The sequence below is a fragment of the Salvia splendens genome, chromosome 19 (assembly GCF_004379255.2).
Source record: "Salvia splendens isolate huo1 chromosome 19, SspV2, whole genome shotgun sequence".
In the NCBI taxonomy this organism is placed as follows: Eukaryota; Viridiplantae; Streptophyta; class Magnoliopsida; order Lamiales; family Lamiaceae; genus Salvia; species Salvia splendens.
In genome coordinates, this window is record NC_056050.1 from 5,847,278 (window position 1) to 5,865,090 (window position 17,813).

Below are 17,813 nucleotides of genomic sequence, written 5' to 3' on the forward strand. Positions count from 1 at the left end.
TTCATCTTCATCTTCCACAGGCTATAATCATTCTTGCCTGTGAACTTTTCTGCATCAAGCCTTGCTGCCATCTCTGAAACCGTTTGATCCTCTGCAAATCAGCTTCAATATCCCTTCCCACAGACGGCGCCACTTGTTGGGATTTACGCACACAAGGCTTTCACACACTCAAGAAGATCACACACACACTCACTGTTGTATGAGATCACACAATGCAGAAACACACACACTCACACTTTGAGTATTGAAGATGATAATCTTGGAGAGAAACTGGAAAACTCTTTATTGATTGAACTCTACTCTAAACTACATACACGGTGAGCTATTTAAAGCTCTACAATCAAGTAGCAACTGCTACTAACTAACTACAAGAAGAATCAAGAAAGCAAGAAAAATAACCGCTACATCTCAGCTAACTAACTGCTGCTCCAACGGCTAGTTCGGCTAGGTTGCTTCTTCCTTCTCGGTTCAAGACCGAACTCCTTCCTCGGCTCAAGACCGAACTCCTTCTCGGCTTACAACCGAACTCTTCCTTCTCGGCTCACAACCGAACTCTTCCTTCTCGGCTAGTTCCAGCTCAAAGCCGAGCTTCCTTCTTCTGCCTTCTTCTTCTCGGCTAGTTCCAGGCTAGTTCCAGCTCGGTAAGCCGAGCTTACCGAACTCCTTTCTAGCCGAGCTTCTTCCAACTGAAATGAGCACTCCATTATTACACATGCCATATCCATAAGTCGTATGATGCCACAGCTTCCAAAATGATCGTTGGTTTACCACTTCTCCCTGTATATTGTCTAGCCCATGTGTTAGGACAATTCTTCCATTCCCAATGCATGCAGTCTATACTCCCAATCATGCCTAGAAAACCACGTTCATTTGCTACATATAGAAGGCTAGCCAGATCTTGTTCAGTAGGTCTTCTAAGATATGTGGCACCAAAACATGAAATAACACCTTCAACGAAATGTATTAGAGAATCTCTCGTCACCATTGAACTCATCTGCAAATATTCATCAACGACATCGGATGATGTCCCATACGCTAACACCCGCATAGCTCCGGTACATTTCTGTAACGATGACAAACTTTGTCTCCCTGTAGCATCGCATCTCTCTTGAAAATACTCATCATTAGCAGTAACAGCTTCTACAATCCGAAGGAATACGGATTTGTGCATGCGAAATCGGCGTCAGAACACCTCTGGCCCATATGTCGGGTTGGGACTAAAGTAGTCGTTGATCAAACGCTCAGCATCAATCTCGCGTTGCCTTTCACAATATCTTTTTGTAACAGTAGAAGCTTGAGCCCCTACAATTAGATTGTGATTGGTGGATAACATGCTCTCAACAATTGTATAGATTTGATAATTTTGCTGAGAAACTCGTTCCTCCCATTGATTGAGTGCTATGATATTTGAATCATCAGAACTTGAATTTGATGAAAGTGATGAGTTTTCACTAGAAGACATTTTTTGGAGGTGGAATGAGTTTTCACTAAAATTTCCACGAGCTATGTATAAACTAAATATATTTGCATGTGACACTAGACCCCAAGACATGTGAGACACAATTGCAGTAAAGCATGTGACATATCTAATTTTTCCATGATAATGCATGCGATGACAAAACATTTGATTGACATTGTGATGCATGTGATTTTTCAAAACTTTTGTAAGATAAAGAACTGATGGTGAGTCACAATTGCAGTGAAACATGTGACATATCTAATTTTTGCAGGATAATGCATGCGATGACAAAACATTTGATTGACATCGTGGTGCATGTGATTTTTCAAAACTTTTGTAAGATAAAGAACTGATGGTAAGTCACAATTGCAGTGAAGCATGTGACATATTTAATTTTTGCAGGATAATGCATACGGTGACAAAACATTTGATTGACATTGTGATGCATGTGATAGTTCAAAACTTTTGTAATGCAAGTAGCACCAAATTCAAATCTGCAAATGCATGTGATAAAGAACTGATGATTGTGACATCTCAATTACCTTTGCAGGAATATGCACATGATACCAAAACTCATATCTGCAAATGCATGTGATAAAGTATTAATGTTTGTGACATCTCAAATACTTTTGCATGAAAATGCATGTGTCACGAAAATCATATCCTAAAAAATGCATGTGATAAAGAAATAATCTTTGTGACATCTCAATTGATTTTGCAGAAGATGCATGTGACCATATCACATAAATTTAATATTACACAAATTTATATTACATAAAGTACAAACACAGATCACACCAACACACACCAAACTAACATTACATAATTAAAACCACACCAAACTAATATTACTTAAACTAATGTCACACCAAACGAAAATTACATAACTTATTGTCACACCAAACTCATATCAAACTAAAAGCATTCATTTTTTAAACACAATCTCCATTAGTTGATGTTTCATCTCTTGGTCGCTCATTCCACTCTTCCTTCGCTCGTTTGCTTCTCTGCAAGCAGCAACCCATTTGCTTGCATTTTCGTTAAGTCGTTTCCATCGACTCTTCATAGAATCCACATTTCTTTTGTTAATTTCAGCTGGATTTTCTGCTTGAGCTTCGTGATACAATTTTTTCACACGTACCCATAGTGCATCTCCCTTCTGATGTTTACTACGCACACTATCTACACTTGCATGGACCCAAGAAGATATAAGTGCTAAATCTTCTTTCACAACCCAACTTACATTGTTTGAGCTCCTCTTCTTTTTGTTCTCTTGTTGGGCATCTCCGAACAAGTTTTGGGCGACATTGTTTGATGTAGGAATTTCAGTAGATGTAGGAATTTGGCTTAGACTTGGAGATAATTCAAAGTTTTGTGAATACTCAGGATTTGGAAATGATTGGGGATTCTGATAAGGTGGTGCAAAATTTGGAAAATTTTGCGAACTTGGATATTCTGATGATTGTTGATAATTTTGAGAATTAAAATAGTTTGGGAAACAAGGGCGATAATTTGGATGATTTGGATCCATAAAACAAAATTTATCAAAACAATAATGAAAGGGCTATGATTTGGTTGCTTTTGTGATGAGTTCTACATGTTAAGTGGGATATATATAGAAAAGTGGAGCACAATGTAGTAGCAAATAGTAAAAAATAAAAAAATAATAATAATAAAAAATGAAGTAGTTCACGTCATTTTACGGAAGAGTGGCTCACATGATTTTTTTGGAAGAATAATTCACATGATATTTGAAAAGATATATAGAGATAAATGTAATAATCATTGAAAAAAGAAATTAATAATTAATAAAATAATCAAAATTTAATGTAGTGCAAAATTTTTGAGATTGAAAATGTGATGTAGAATTATATTGTTATTGTGCAAATTTATTACAACATACATACATGTACTCCAATAATCAAGTAATAAAAATAAATCAATAATAAAAAGTGAAAAAACAAAAATAAAAAAGAAATCAATATTCAGCCAATAATATGAAGACATGTGGCATGTGCCCCTCACTTTTTCTAGTGGCGGCAGGCTGCTCTCGAGAGATGAGGGGTGATTGCCTGAAATTATTTTACAATTACTTTTATTTATACTTATTTTGTCTTTTCTGTGTGACATTGTCTAGAATGTCACCGTTGGAGGTAGTCTTATAGGTCTATTTTCTAACCCCATTTTGTGTTGATTTTGTAGGTTTAGGGGATGCCAAGGTTTGGAGTCTTGTGGAGGTGCAAAAACCGAGAGGGATGAGAGAAGGAAAGGAAGATAGGATTTAACTAGTATCTCACAAATGTTGTACCACATGATGTAATCCATATATGTGTAGTCCCTTTCAAATTACTCATATACTACTTGCAATTCCATCATTCTTGTAAAAATACTCCTCAAGTATTTTTCTAATAAAGTATATCTTTTACCTTTATCCTTGAATTAATTTATTTGCACTTTGATTCCAAGTATCTCTTCGTCTAAAATTTTTTTATACTCTAAAAATCCGTGCACGAAAACTTATGGTGTTACAAAAATACACATTCAATCATTTATTATAGTTTCACACTTAATTTTAAAATTGGTTGGGCTTGGGTTGAGAAAGATCTTTGATCCATCGCTTTTTATCAAAACAGGCCCCGGGCCTATTTGTGGCCTTTGAAACTACAAAATAAATTAGTAAATTAATAGTAGTAATTAATTTTTATTTATTATTGAAATAGGAGGGTATGTTGAATAAAATGGATGTCAAAAATAGAACTACCAGATATTTTATATATTTTCTTTACAAGTATCAAGGGCGATAAGGGCTTGATTGGTAGGGGCCATAAAGTATGAAAAGAGCGAAAAAGGGCAAAAAAGGCACTGTGCGTTAGCCTTTTCCTATGTTTGGTAGGGGTTTCCATTATCAGCTGACCCGGTAAAAAATCGCCGAGTTTCATGGGAAGTGAGATAATTTTCTGAGATTGAGCCAAAACACTATCAGGGGAATTTTGTGGTATAAGGTTTTCTTGATTTGTGAGAAATCTTCAAAACCCAAAATGTCCCGAATTTGCCCTCAACTTCCCCCAACTGCCATTTTCGCAGGGCATCCACTACAAACTCCGATCTGAGCTTTCCGATTTTTGTGAGAACTGTTGGAAACGATTTTTGTCCTACAATTTCTCAGCAATCACAGTACAAAAGCGCTTCCACCACAACAAAACTTGAAAGCTACTGTGCGTTAGCCTTTTCCTATGTTTGGTAGGGGTTTCCATTATCAGCTGACCCGGTAAAAAATCGCCGAGTTTCATGGGAAGTGAGATAATTTTCTGAGATTGAGCCAAAACACTATCAGGGGAATTTTGTGGTATAAGGTTTTCTTGATTTGTGAGAAATCTTCAAAACCCAAAATGTCCCGAATTTGCCCTCAACTTCCCCCAACTGCCATTTTCGCAGGGCATCCACTACAAACTCCGATCTGAGCTTTCCGATTTTTGTGAGAACTGTTGGAAACGATTTTTGTCCTACAATTTCTCAGCAATCACGGTACCAAAGCGCTTCCACCACAACAAAACTTGAAAGCTACTGCTGATCTAGACAGTCTGAGATAGGTGCGTCGGTGGCTTTGACCACAAAATTATCCCACTATTTCGTCGCCCTAATTGGGAAATTTCCCCCCAGATTTGATGTTCGATAAATTCTTTTCACAGTTGTTGCATTGTTTGCTAATTTTTCTTTTTTCTTTAATTTTCACAGTTTTGGTCTGATTGTGCGAAGATATCATCGCAACGCAGCGAATCTCGATTTTTCTTCAGGTAACCCTCTCTCCCTCCTGGTTTGGGACTGTGTTTTCATAAGGATTGTTTAAGATTATTTCCTCAGTTTGCCTTGGCAGATCGATTTTTGTCAAATACTTCATTTACTGGCTGTTACATTTGTATATGTGGTTGTTACCATTTTAGCTGTGGGTTTCAATATGTTTGTGTACCCTGGAGTCAGTTGTTTGTTGTCATAATTTGAGTTGTTATATTGGCGGGTGATGCCATATTTGTGTTTGCTTGTTCAATGTGTGTTTGTTCTGTTTGTTTATGTTAGTGCAAGCAACATGATACTCTGATGACATTTGATGATATTCATGTTTTATTATGAATCGTCATTGATGTCATCCGAATCTCCAACCACCCCTTTGTATAGGATGGATAACAACAGACAGCGAAAACGGAAGGAGACCGAGACTGTTGTTATTATGCTCGAGGATATCGTCCGTACCCAACAACAAAACTTACTCACGATCTATAACATGGTCCGTACTGTTATGGACTCGCCAAATAGTGCAAGTGATGACCGTGCACCTATTACATACAGTCTGACTGAAAAAATTCCTGCTCAAGTGAGGCTCATGGATCGACTGTTTGGCGTTACCGACGGAGATTGCATCAGCAATCTCCGAATGGACCGCAATGCATTTGGCCGGTTATGTCGCATTCTCCGCGATAGGTGTGGGATGGTTGATCAGAGATACGTCCATGTCGAGGAGCAGACAGCAATGTTTCTGGCCACTCTTGCGCACCACAAGAAAACTCGAATTGTTGGTTTCGATTTCAATAGGTCTGGGTATACTGTAAGCCATTACATGCACGAGGTGATGCGAGCTGTTATTCATCTCCATAGTATCCTATTAGTAGAGCCCACACCGGTTGATGACACATGTGATGATCCACGATGGAATTGGTTTAAGGTAATCTGTATTTCTTTGAATAATCTATGTTTCTTTGATGAGGGTCAGGATTATTTTGTTTGTTTCAGGGGTGCCTCGGTGCACTAGATGAGACTTATATAAATGTGCGTGTAAGCACTGCCGATGCTCCTCGTTATAGGTCACGAAAAGGTCAGATTGCAACAAACACACTTGCCGTCTGTGATAGGTTCCTTAGGTTCGTCAATGTTTTACCTGGATGGGAGGGCTCTGTCGCTGACTCCAGGGTTCTTCGCGACGCCGTTACTCGACCAAACGGACTGAAAGTCCGTAGAGGTCAGTTTTAGTACGCTCTCTTAAACTCTTGTTTTTCTTCATATAGTAAAATGTTTCTGTAAACAGGTTCTTATTACCTGTGCGACAACGGCTACGCTAACAGCGAAGGCTTCTTAACGCCTTTCAAGGGTGTTAGGTACCATCTCAAAGAGTGGGGGCCCCAGACACAGAGGCCGAGTAGTCCAAAAAAACAATACAACATGCGCCGTACAATGGCTCGAAACGTAATTGAGCGGGCATTTGCCGTCCTTAAGATGCGGTGGGGTATTCTACGCAGTGCGAGCTTCTACCCAATTGAGACACAAACCCGGCTCATAATGACTTGCTTCATTCTTCACAATTACATCAGAGGGGAAATGCAAGTGGATCCAGTGGAACAAGAAATGGATGGCGATGGCATTGAAGGCGACGGGGGGCAGCCTACGGACAGCGAGGATCTAAGTCAGGTCCAATATGTCGATGCAGTCGAATCAACCGCGGAGTGGAATCAAATGCGTCAAGACCTTGCCCAATACATGTGGCAAAACCAGTAATGATTGAGTGTGGAGTGTAACGTTTAGACTCGAGGCACCAAGACATTTCTATTTTCGTCGCTTTATATTTGGCTTCCTTAAAATATGTTTAAAATAATGGTGTATCTTTGACCTGTTATGACTAGTCTTGTATTTTTTGCATTTTAAGTTGCTCCCTTCTCTTGTAATCTTATGACTAGTCTGATATAGAAAAGGGCCTTGTTAAGTTGTTTTTGTTACCTACTCTATGTGCTTAATGTTCGAGTTATGCTATAGAGCTTGTTGTTGGTATTTATATGAGTGTTTGTGAGTTGGATATGTAGATTTAATAGATGCAAGAATGGCAGCTTGGTTTAAGTTGTTTCTGATTGGGAAAGAGCTGAAAATATTGATTTGATATTCTAATGCATGTAGAATGTTTAATCAGTTGTTTTACCAGAAGGGGAAATATGGGTTTCATGTTGCTCGATTACATACATTAGAACATATTGATGGGTATGAACTATGAATAAAACTAGGATGGGCTGGTGTTAATTTCTATATTGGCCTAGTCATTGTAATTCGAACTTGGTTTAGGTCTTTGTTTTTTGCTTTTCAGCTTAACTTTCCACATTTAATTCAACCTACCCCAGCCGAAATACTTGTTCAACAGTCAATACATAAATACATACAAAATACCACAGAAATGTAATATTCCATAGGAACTAATATTTCATCAGCCACATTTGTACAGTAGCTGGTTTACAAAAGCTTGCACCCCACATAATATATTACCACAAGAAACAAGCTAAAAACAGAGGAACCAAGCCAATACATACCAACAACACAAAGTTCATATTCCATGTTTCTCCTCCAGGATATGACTGATGTAGTCTTCCTTGTCTGTCAAGCTGAATCCCGTGAATAGATCCAAACGTTCGGGCTCCTTTACAAGGATGTCCAACGCCATGAACCTATGCTTCTTTGGAAGAAGAGGGATCTCGTCAAGCATCTTGCTGATCTCAACTCGCTTTGCGCTCAAATCAAAGTCGTACCCGATGCGTGAAGATAACGTCTGAAAACGGTCGCTGGTATCCTCGTGAATTTTCGTCATCACATCCAACATCGACTCCAACAACTCCTCCTGCTTCCTCTTGCGGCCGTTTTTCTTCGCAGGGGCTGGAGTTTTCAAACTTTTTGGTTCAGTGTCCACCACCGTGGCCGCGGACTCAACTTCTGAGTTCAGCCCTTCCTCGATTTGTTCGTCTGTGAAGAAGTCATCTAGGGTGTAAGGAGTCATATTTGGTTGTGACTCGTCGACAGCCGATGCATCATTCCCATGCAGGACATCATCGGCCTGGCTCACATCCTCTGCGCGCCCACCGTTACCCCGATCCTTGCCGAAGATAGCTTTCCAATCCTCCAAATAGGGCCACGACTTGTTTCTCATAGTTTTTGCATTACTATTAGCCTGTATTTTGAACAGAGGGATTCATAGTTCATCAACTACAGAAATTTGTAGGCAGTAGTGCTAAATCACACATATATATATATATAGGGTTGTGATCAATTGAGATTTTTTAGCCTAATTGAGAATTGAGATGCATTATTAGCCACTCATTTTTATTAAATGAGTGGTCCAGAATTTACCACATGGAAAATATTTTTACATTAATTAATTGTGAAAGGGAAGAATGGTAATTTCATCATACATTTTATTTAATAAATATTTTTTTATTTTTTTAAAAAAATTTATTTTTTTTTCGATTTTTTATTATTTTTTTTATTTTTATTTTTTTGTCAACTACATATACAATTCATGTCAACTACACACATATAATGTCAACTACATATACAATTCATGTCAACTGCACATATATAATGTCAACTACATATACGATTCATATCACCTATACACATATAATGTCAACTATAACCTGTTGACATTTGATGTGCAGGCTATTGACATTTGATGTGCAGGGCTATTGACATTTGATGTGCAGGCTACACATCGTAGTTGACATCGCGTGAAAATTAAAAAAATTTAAAAAAATTTAAAAAAAAATTTTAAAAAATTTTAAAAAAATAAAAAAAAAATTTAAAAAAATAAAAATAAATTTTTTTTAGTTGTTGACATTTTAATACGAGTTGTTGACATTTGATATTCTGGCTATTGAAATGAAATGACGATAATACCCTTAGTTGATATAATCTACTTGTAGTTGACATTTCAAAATGAGTGGCTGAAAATGCATCTCAATTCTCAATTAAGCTAAAAAATCTCAACCTAACAACCTTTGTATAGCAGAAGAGGTAAAATAAACCTTCACTATTTGTTCCCATTGCTCATCGTTGCACTCAATCTTGAAGTCGTTGTTCGAGTTGAAGCCAACCCCACTTCGGTCAAGGATGAGGGTCAGTGATCCATACTCGCGCTTCCAGGTTGTGATCTTTGAATTAATGTGTGGACACACCTTCAGCTGAATGTCCGGGATCTCACGCTTCATAACCTGGTAAACCCTTGTTGCGTAACCGGACCGGAATCTGTTGTCAGATTTCCACCCGCCATTGACAAGATCATACAGGGCAATCAAAAGGGCCTCCTCCTCGCGTTTGGTCCACGAACGGCGAGTTCGGTCGCCCTTCACCTTCTCCAACTTTCCAACAATTGCTACACCTGCAAAATACGACATCAGTGAAGTAAATGTACTGAACGACTATGAGCATGGAGTTAAATTATGCTCGAGGATAGAAACTCTCGATTCCAACTGAGTACCCTCATATATGAGTTTACCCATTCCATCTGCAGACATTGCGTGTATATTAGAGCGAGAAGGGATAGTAGGCCTTCGGCTTTGGATGCCATTTGTGTACAAGGAACGAGATTATACGAAGGGAGATTGAGGGAGGGGATGGCGCCAAAGTCACGAATGTAGCCGCCATTTTTGTTTGTGGAAGTACTACCCATGGGTATAAGGTCATTTCATAGGCCAATGTGGGGATATCATTGTCATTTAACTAATTTTCCACATGTGCTAAATTGGAAAAATTCTCCCACCAAACATCAGCTTTGATGGTTTCTTAATCTGGGTAACTTTTACCAAACATCCGATACACTTTGAAAAGGATATCAAATAATACAAGAAAAAGTCTATGTATGTAAATCCATGAAAACACTATCAATGAACCAATCACACCCTAAGTGTAATAGCCCGGAAAATAAAGTATAAAACAAAAATTTAAGTTAGTTAAAATGCAATAATTAAATAGACATAATTAGAAGTTGTGGATAGTATATTGTTGTGTGGGGTTGAAAATTAGAAAATGAAATAAAAGAAAAAAAAGGAAATAGAAATAGAAATAGAAATAGAAATAAAATTAAAAGGATAATGAGTAGGAGTTGAGAGATATTAATCTGTTTTGAACCCACTTACGGGAAGTTTCCCACAATCATCCATTCACCAAGTTCCCATCCACTCACCGCCATTCACACACATATACACCCACCTCCTTTCACACACATACACGCACGACGATAAGCTCTCTCCGGCGACCCTCGCGTCACCGATTCACACGCCAGTTCTTTTCCCTCTCTGTGTCGCTGCTGTCCGGTGGATTCCGGAGCTGTTATTGCCGTTTTCCGGCGAGTCTAGGCTGGACTTGTCTCTAATTTATGTAATATTTCCTCAAGAACTAATACGGGTATGGAGAAGGCGAAGGTGAAGGAGTAAGGCGATTACAATATCAATTAATGAGATGGTGGAGCGTGTAATAAATGAAGTGAGATGTAAAGCGGCCAAAATAGGAGTAAGGCGATTCCCGCTTTACATTTGTCCAGATTAATACGGGTAAGTGAGATGCTGTAGTGTGTAATAAATGAAGTGAGATGGTAGAGTGTGTAATAAATGAAGTGAGTTGGTTGAAGGTGGACCCTTTTGACTTTCTGGATTTAAAAGATGTTTATTGTTGACTTGTAAGATAAATTCATTAAATTAAATAAACTTAAGGTATTTAATATTTCCATATCATTAAGCGTTTTTAATGTAAATTTGATTAATATTTATTCCTTACATTTTTTAATCTTGCTGCCAACATTTAACGAAAAAAATTAAGCCAACTTAAAGGGGAAGAGGCCATCGGCCAACATTTCTCAAACACATGTAAAGCGGGAACCAATTTATTGTTTAAATCAAGCTCCAAATTTAGGAGGGAATTAGTACAATCCATGGAGGGAAAAATCAAATGCTAAGCTACACCTATAAATACATTCACTCCACCATTACTATCAAAGACTTCTATTCCACCTACCAATAAAGAAAGCAAATATATTTATAGCTAATTTACCCTCAGAAAATTCTCATCATAGGGCAATGGAGATGGAGCAAGAGATGGAGGAAGAGATGGAGTAGGAGCTGTTTGAAGAGGAAGAACAGTTTCCAAAGGTAGAGCCTCTTCAAGAGGCAGAGTTTGGGCAAGGGCCGAGGGCCTCTCTGAGTTTGAGCAGCCAAGAGAAGAACCTTATTGTGCAGTTCCTTCAACAGCAATGCAGTGCTGGAGCACTTCCACATGGTTCATTGAAAGATGCAGCCAAAAAATTCAAAGTGCATCCAAGGACAGCCAGCCTCTTATGGATTATAGCCAATCATCAAATTGAACAAGGAGAACATGTTGTCATGAAAGGCAAAGCATCAGGTTATAGTAAGACAAAAGGTAAAGTAAATCTTGATGAAGACAAGTTTAGACACTTGTCTATGCTTGAGAGATCCTCAATAAGAAAACTTGCTATTAAGATGGAAGTTAGCAAGTCCACAGCTGGCAGATGGGCGAAGGATAATAAGATAAGACCACATACAAATGCCATCAAGCCTGCACTCACTGATGCTAACAAAATTTCAAGAATGAAATGGAGTCTTAATCATATTCAGCCAACCATAGCTGAAGGTAAGCTTCTCTATCATGGAATGCACAACATTGTTCTTATCGATGAGAAATGGTTCTACATGACAGAGGCTTCAGACAGATACTACCTGTTGCCGGATGAGGATGAGCCTTACAGGTCTTGTAAGTCAAAAAGATTCATCACTAAAGTGATATTCATGTGTGTTGTCAGTAGGCCAATGTTTGGCAGTGATGGGCAGACCATCTTTGATGGTAAAATAGGCATATTTCCATTCACACAGCAAGTTCCAGCTAAAAGGAAGTCAAAGAATAGGCCAAGAGGGATACTTGAGACAAAGTCTATCCCATCAGTTAACAAAGAAGCCACGAGAGAATGTCTCCTTAATCAGGTATGTACATTTATTTGTTTCACATTACTATCTTACATTAGTAATGTCATCACTTAGTCATCTAAGCATTCAATCACAAATCATGCACAGATTATTCCAACAATCAAGGCTAAGTGGCCAGCCAATGCAAGCAAGGAGATATACATCCAACAAGATAATGCCAAACTCTACCTGAAATCCTCTGACTTACAATTTGATGCTATTGCAAGTACAAATGGTTTTAAATTCCATCTAATTAGCCAACCAGCCAACTCCCCAGATACTAATGTGCTAGACCTTGGTTTTTTTAGGGCCATACAGTCACTACAAGATGACAAACTAGCCACCAATATAGGTGAATTGTTGGCAAATGTTTGGAGTTCTTTTGAGGAACTCACACCACAAACTCTGAACAAGGTTTTCCTAACATTGCAAAGTTGTTTAAGCAAGATCCTAGAAGTCCATGGGGGCAACAACTACAAAATACCCCACTTGAACAAATATAGGTTGAGTAGGATAGTGGGGCTTCCTACCTCACTTGAGGTTGAAGAGAATCTGGTAAGGGAAAGCTTGGAGTATCTACTACTCCCTGAGAATGATGTGGGTGGCTCATATCACATAAGGCATCTAAGCAATGTGTTAGGGTTGTAGATAGGGCACTTGGGTCATGGGGTTTACAGTATAAGCATCAAAATAGGTTGGTGTTTAGGATGTAAACTTGTTAGGGTATATAGGCTGCATTACAGCTCTATAAGCTGCAGTATGTATGAATTGCAGGTGTAACTGTTGTGAGTGTGTTTTTATTTAAAAACCATCACAAGGGACCAATCACACAAAATCAGAGCCTCCAAACCATCAAAGGGGTGGCTCTAACCATAATAATCCAACAAAGGCAGTGTATACAGATAAAAGCATGCATCTCTTAGAAAAATTTCATCACAGAGGACCAATCACGCAAAATCAGAGCCTCCAAACCATCAAAGGGGTGGCTCTAAGCATAATAATCCAACCAAGGCAGTGTATACACATAATAGCATGCATCTCTCAGAAAAATTTCATCACAAAGGACCAATCACACAAAATCAGAGCCTCTAAACCATCAAAGGGGTGGCTCTAAGCATAATAATCCAACCAAGGCAGTGTATACACATAATAGCATGCATCTCTCAGAAAAATTTCATCACAGAGGACCAATCACACAAAATCAGAGCCTCCAAACCATCAAAGGGGTGGCTCTTAGCATAATAATCCAACCAAGGCAGTGTATACACATAAAAGTATGCATCTCTCAGAAAAGTTTCATCACAGAGGACCAATCACATAAAATCAGAGCCTCCAAACCGTCATACAATATTAGAACCTCCAACATAGCCAAGGCAGCAATATTCCTCAATCAATTCCATAGAAACAACCTCCAAACCCTATACAGGGGGTGGCTTACCTCAGAAAAAAATACTCACAGATTAGAGGAAATCTTTCATGCTAGGCAACAAGATCAACAACATTGCTTTCTCATTCTCGGTGTACTCCACCTTTAATGAAGACGGTGGTTGAGCTTCAGAGTCCGCAAAGGGGTGGGACGGTGGTTGGGTTTCAGATCCGTCGAAGACCCTAGCCGGTGGAAGAAATTCAGATTCTTGGATGACCTCAGATGGTGGAGGTGTTTCAGACCCATCAACGCCACCAAACGGTCGTTAATTTCCCGATCGGTGGTACCAATCGACCGCTCGTTCGCTTTCCCACCGGTCAAGGACCTTCGGTGGTATTTCAGGGACGATTAGGGTTTCTGGTGGTGCCTCGAAAGATGGCAACGATTCAAACTCCGGTGTTGCAACCCATTCATCGGCCATGAGAAGGCAACGGTGATGGAGTAACGGCAGGTTTAGAGAGGCGATTAATCGGAGGCGACGATTAGGTTTCGTTCCAGATCGAAGAAACACAGTCGGGAAGGTGGAGAGAGGGAGATGAAAGTCAAATGAGGGTAGGGTTAGGTGGGTTGGGGGTTGGGGTTAATTAAATGTTTGATTTTTATTTTGGTTTATTTTAATGTAGATAATGGCATTTTTATGTAATTTTGATGAAGAATGGGGTAAAATTGTATGACCAAATATGGAAAATTCTAAATGTGACTCTTAAACTGGGACAAATTTTTATGGCAAAAAGTGACTCTTAATATGGGACGGAGGGAGTATATGATATCGTCTAAGATCTGTATACGTGTGGATGTTGGATATGATGGAGATATGTATTCTGTGTGCCTTATTTCGATTAATTGCTATATCCTATCAATTGTATAAGGTCATTCATGATAAGTTTAGTAAACTTAGAGCATCCGCAACGCAGCGCGGAACCGTTCCGCGTTTCGTTCCGGAACGAAACGCTCGCGTGACGCGTTGCGGAGCACCGTCCCATCGCCAAACCGTCCCCATCTCGTCGCATAACCCGTGCCTGCGAGACGTGGCACGGGCTGTCACGCCACGGGCCTTGGCGACGTGGCGCGCCCCTGCGTCGTGCGTGACGCCCACTCGCCGGCCCGCGAGTGGGCGTCGTCACGTGCTGACGCAATAAATTATTTTTTTTAAAATTCAAATTTTAAAAAAAATTAGTAAACGGTAATATTACTGTTTATATATCCGTTTTTCCTTTTTTTATTTTTTTACTCTATAAATACTCCTAATTCATCCTCATTTCACACACAACTACACATCTATTCTTCCTAAATAAACTTAATTTCCTCTCCAATTTTCATCTAACATCTCATCACAAAATGTCCGGCGACGGCAACTCTGGCGGTGGCAGCTCCGGAGGGTGGGATCTCAACACGTTTAACGATTGGGAGACCATGTACAACACACTGGGTGGTTCCGGTTCGTCTACGCCGAGCACCCAGGGTTTGGCGACGCCGGGTGGGTACCAACCACCCACTTTTGACGTGGATGCATGCACTCGTCCCTCCGCCTCACGGTATTAGCAGGGATTATCCCAGATTCGAGAGGATTTCCCCGTTGAACCCACTCTATGAGTAGGCCGAGGCGGGGGAGGAGGCCGAGGCGGGCGGAGTCAGAGGTGGGCGAGGAGGAGGAGGAGGAAGAGGGGGATCTAGGCCGGCATTCGTACAGCAACAACGAAACGATGGCGGTGTACAACGCCTGGATCACTGTCTCGTACGATCCCATCGTCGGGAATCAACAACCCAACAAGTGCTTCTGGGAAAAGGTCACCGAGATCTACCACCAGATTAAGCCTAAAGGGTCCCGAAAGCGCACATATAAGATGCTCCGCTCTCACTTTGGCCGAGTCGACAAACAAGTCAAAACATTCTGCGGCATCTACTCGACCGAAGTGGCGCACTACCAAAGCAGAGCTTTGGGAGCCGAAATTCTGAGGGCGGCTTTGCGCGTCTACAACCAGGACACCGGTAAACAATTCAAATAAGTTGATATTTGGCAGATCGTCAAGGAAGAGGAAAGGTGGGCAAGCGGTGTCTGCTCCAGCTCGGGCTCAACCTCAAAGCTCACGAAGCACATGGCGAGTGACCCATACTCGTCTGGTGACACCGGTGAGGGCAGCGGCGGACAAGAGGGTGCACCGCAGGAGTTTGCGTGTACAGCAGGCGATGACGGGGGATCTAGCCGTGGGCGCCGTCGGCCGCAAGGGGCGAAGGCGGCTAGAGCGAGGAAGGGCCGAGGCAAATCTAGCCAGGCGGGCTCGGGGGGAGGCTCGAACACCCTTATGGCGGTGTACATGACCGCCACAATGGCGGACACTTCCCGCTTCTCACCCTCCCAATACGCGGCCTGGTGGAACGGAATTGTGCATATGGCAGCACAACTTGGCCTTCCGACTCCCCCTCCACCTCGACTGCCTTCGGGGGATGATTTGCCGGTGGAGTAGTTTTTTTATTTTCTCTAAATTTGTATTTTAAATTATGCAACGTTTATTTTTTTAGGATTTTAATTGTGTATTTTTTATTTTTTTGAATTTTAAGTTGTAATTTTTTTATATGTTGTGTGTTTTTTAATGAAGTGTGTTTGTTTTAATTGAATTGGGTTGGAAATAAAATTAAAAAATGAAATTGAATGAATGGTAATTTAAGGAACGGTTAAGAAACGGATAAGGAACGAAGGGTTGCGGGTTTCGTTCCTTAGTTAAGGAATAGAGTAAAAAAGTACAGTAGGGTCTGCAAATATTAGTTTACGGAACAGTATAGCAATATCGTTGTGGATGGCCTTAATGACACAAATGTAAGATGGGTATTGTTATTCCTTTTTTTTTGAAGTAGCGTAGGCAAGTGTACTGTACATAGTTATGATGATGTCCGTTATGGAGGAAAAGACTTATTTATGGTTATTATTAACAGGACACTTTAACTCCGGAATTCATGCTTTAACAGTGAGTTACTATTGAGTTAGTTGAAGCTCATTCCTTATTTTTCTTTTTCCCATTCAGAACTCGAGTCTGGTCACTAGCGAACTTTTGCGTGTGAATAACTCCCTAGATATGTTAGTCGGGGCATGTACATGTACAGGAGTAGATGCAATTTGGGACTTTTTACTTCTTTCTACACCTTTGCTAAGTATGTACTCCCTCCGTCCCACACTACTTGCACTTATTTCCTTTTTGGGCGTCCCAAGTTATTTGCACTCTTTCCATTTTTAGTAACAATTTATACCTACAGCCGTAATTGTTGACTTTGTCTATCACTCATTCCTTAATCTCCGTGACCAAAAGGAAATGTGCGAGTAGTGCGGGACGGAGGGAGTATGTTTTTGTGGATAGCTGTACAAACCGTGTGTATGTATATATATATATATATATATATATATATATATATATAGGGTAGTGATCAAGAAATAACTAATCTTAAGTGTATAACTAGAGAACAAATCTCAGCCACACATCTTAATGGAACAAATATTATTTATTTTAATAATATAAAATATGCTGAGGGTATTTTTGGAAATTACTTTCTGAATTAAAACATGCGATCAAATTATGCGAAATATTCCAAATCTGCGATCCTTTATTCTTCCAAATCGTAATTCTGAGTTGGGGGTGGCGCCGGAGAGGATACTGGCGGCGGTGTGGGGAGTTGGCAAAGGCGATCGGGGCGGAGGGGCTGGTGGCGGATTCAATCGTCGTGCCGATGCTGAAAAACCCCCACGGCGGGCTGGTGGCGGATTCAATCGTTGTCGCGTCGTCGCGTTTGCGATTGGTCGGCGGGGGAGGGGATGGGTGATCGTGGACTCGGGGACGACGGTGACGAGGTTTCCGGCGGCGGTTTATGCGGAGCTGCGCGACACGTTCAGGAACATGACGGGGGAGCTGCGGCGAGTTCTCGATTCTGAAGAATGAATTCGGTGACCTACCAATTAGTGAAGCATGTTAGATGCCATGATTGTTGGATAATTCCCGATTTTCTTACACGTAATTAGGATTATTTCCTTTCATTTTTTTGTAATATTGCTTGTGTAGATTCTCAACAAAATTATTATGATTACTGTTCTCCTTTTTTTTTGCAGTTAAAGTGTTTGTAATGTGAAATTGTCCAATTGCAGCATTAGTTGTGATGAATATTTTCAAAT

General features: G+C 40.1%; 2 protein-coding genes and 1 long non-coding RNA gene across 3 annotated transcripts; all 3 read left to right on the forward strand.

The window, feature by feature from the left end:
* The first annotated feature begins 584 nt into the window (after positions 1-584).
* LOC121779574 lies at positions 585-3,888 on the forward strand. Its single transcript, XR_006045848.1, has 2 exons — positions 585-1,814; positions 3,662-3,888. It is a non-coding gene; the product is annotated as an uncharacterized LOC121779574 (long non-coding RNA).
* Positions 3,889-5,738: 1,850 nt separating this feature from the next.
* Positions 5,739-7,003, forward strand: LOC121778917 (protein ANTAGONIST OF LIKE HETEROCHROMATIN PROTEIN 1-like). Its single transcript, XM_042176303.1, has 3 exons — positions 5,739-6,176; positions 6,245-6,470; positions 6,537-7,003. The coding sequence occupies exons 1-3, from the start codon at positions 5,739-5,741 to the stop codon at positions 7,001-7,003; spliced, it is 1,131 nt and encodes a 376-aa protein (XP_042032237.1).
* A 4,631-nt stretch (positions 7,004-11,634) lies between these two features.
* On the forward strand, positions 11,635-13,011 carry LOC121778919. The gene is made up of 3 exons (XM_042176304.1): positions 11,635-12,249; positions 12,340-12,786; positions 13,006-13,011. Exons 1-3 carry the CDS (start codon positions 11,635-11,637, stop codon positions 13,009-13,011), a joined length of 1,068 nt encoding a protein of 355 aa, XP_042032238.1.
* The last annotated feature ends 4,802 nt before the right edge of the window (positions 13,012-17,813 follow it).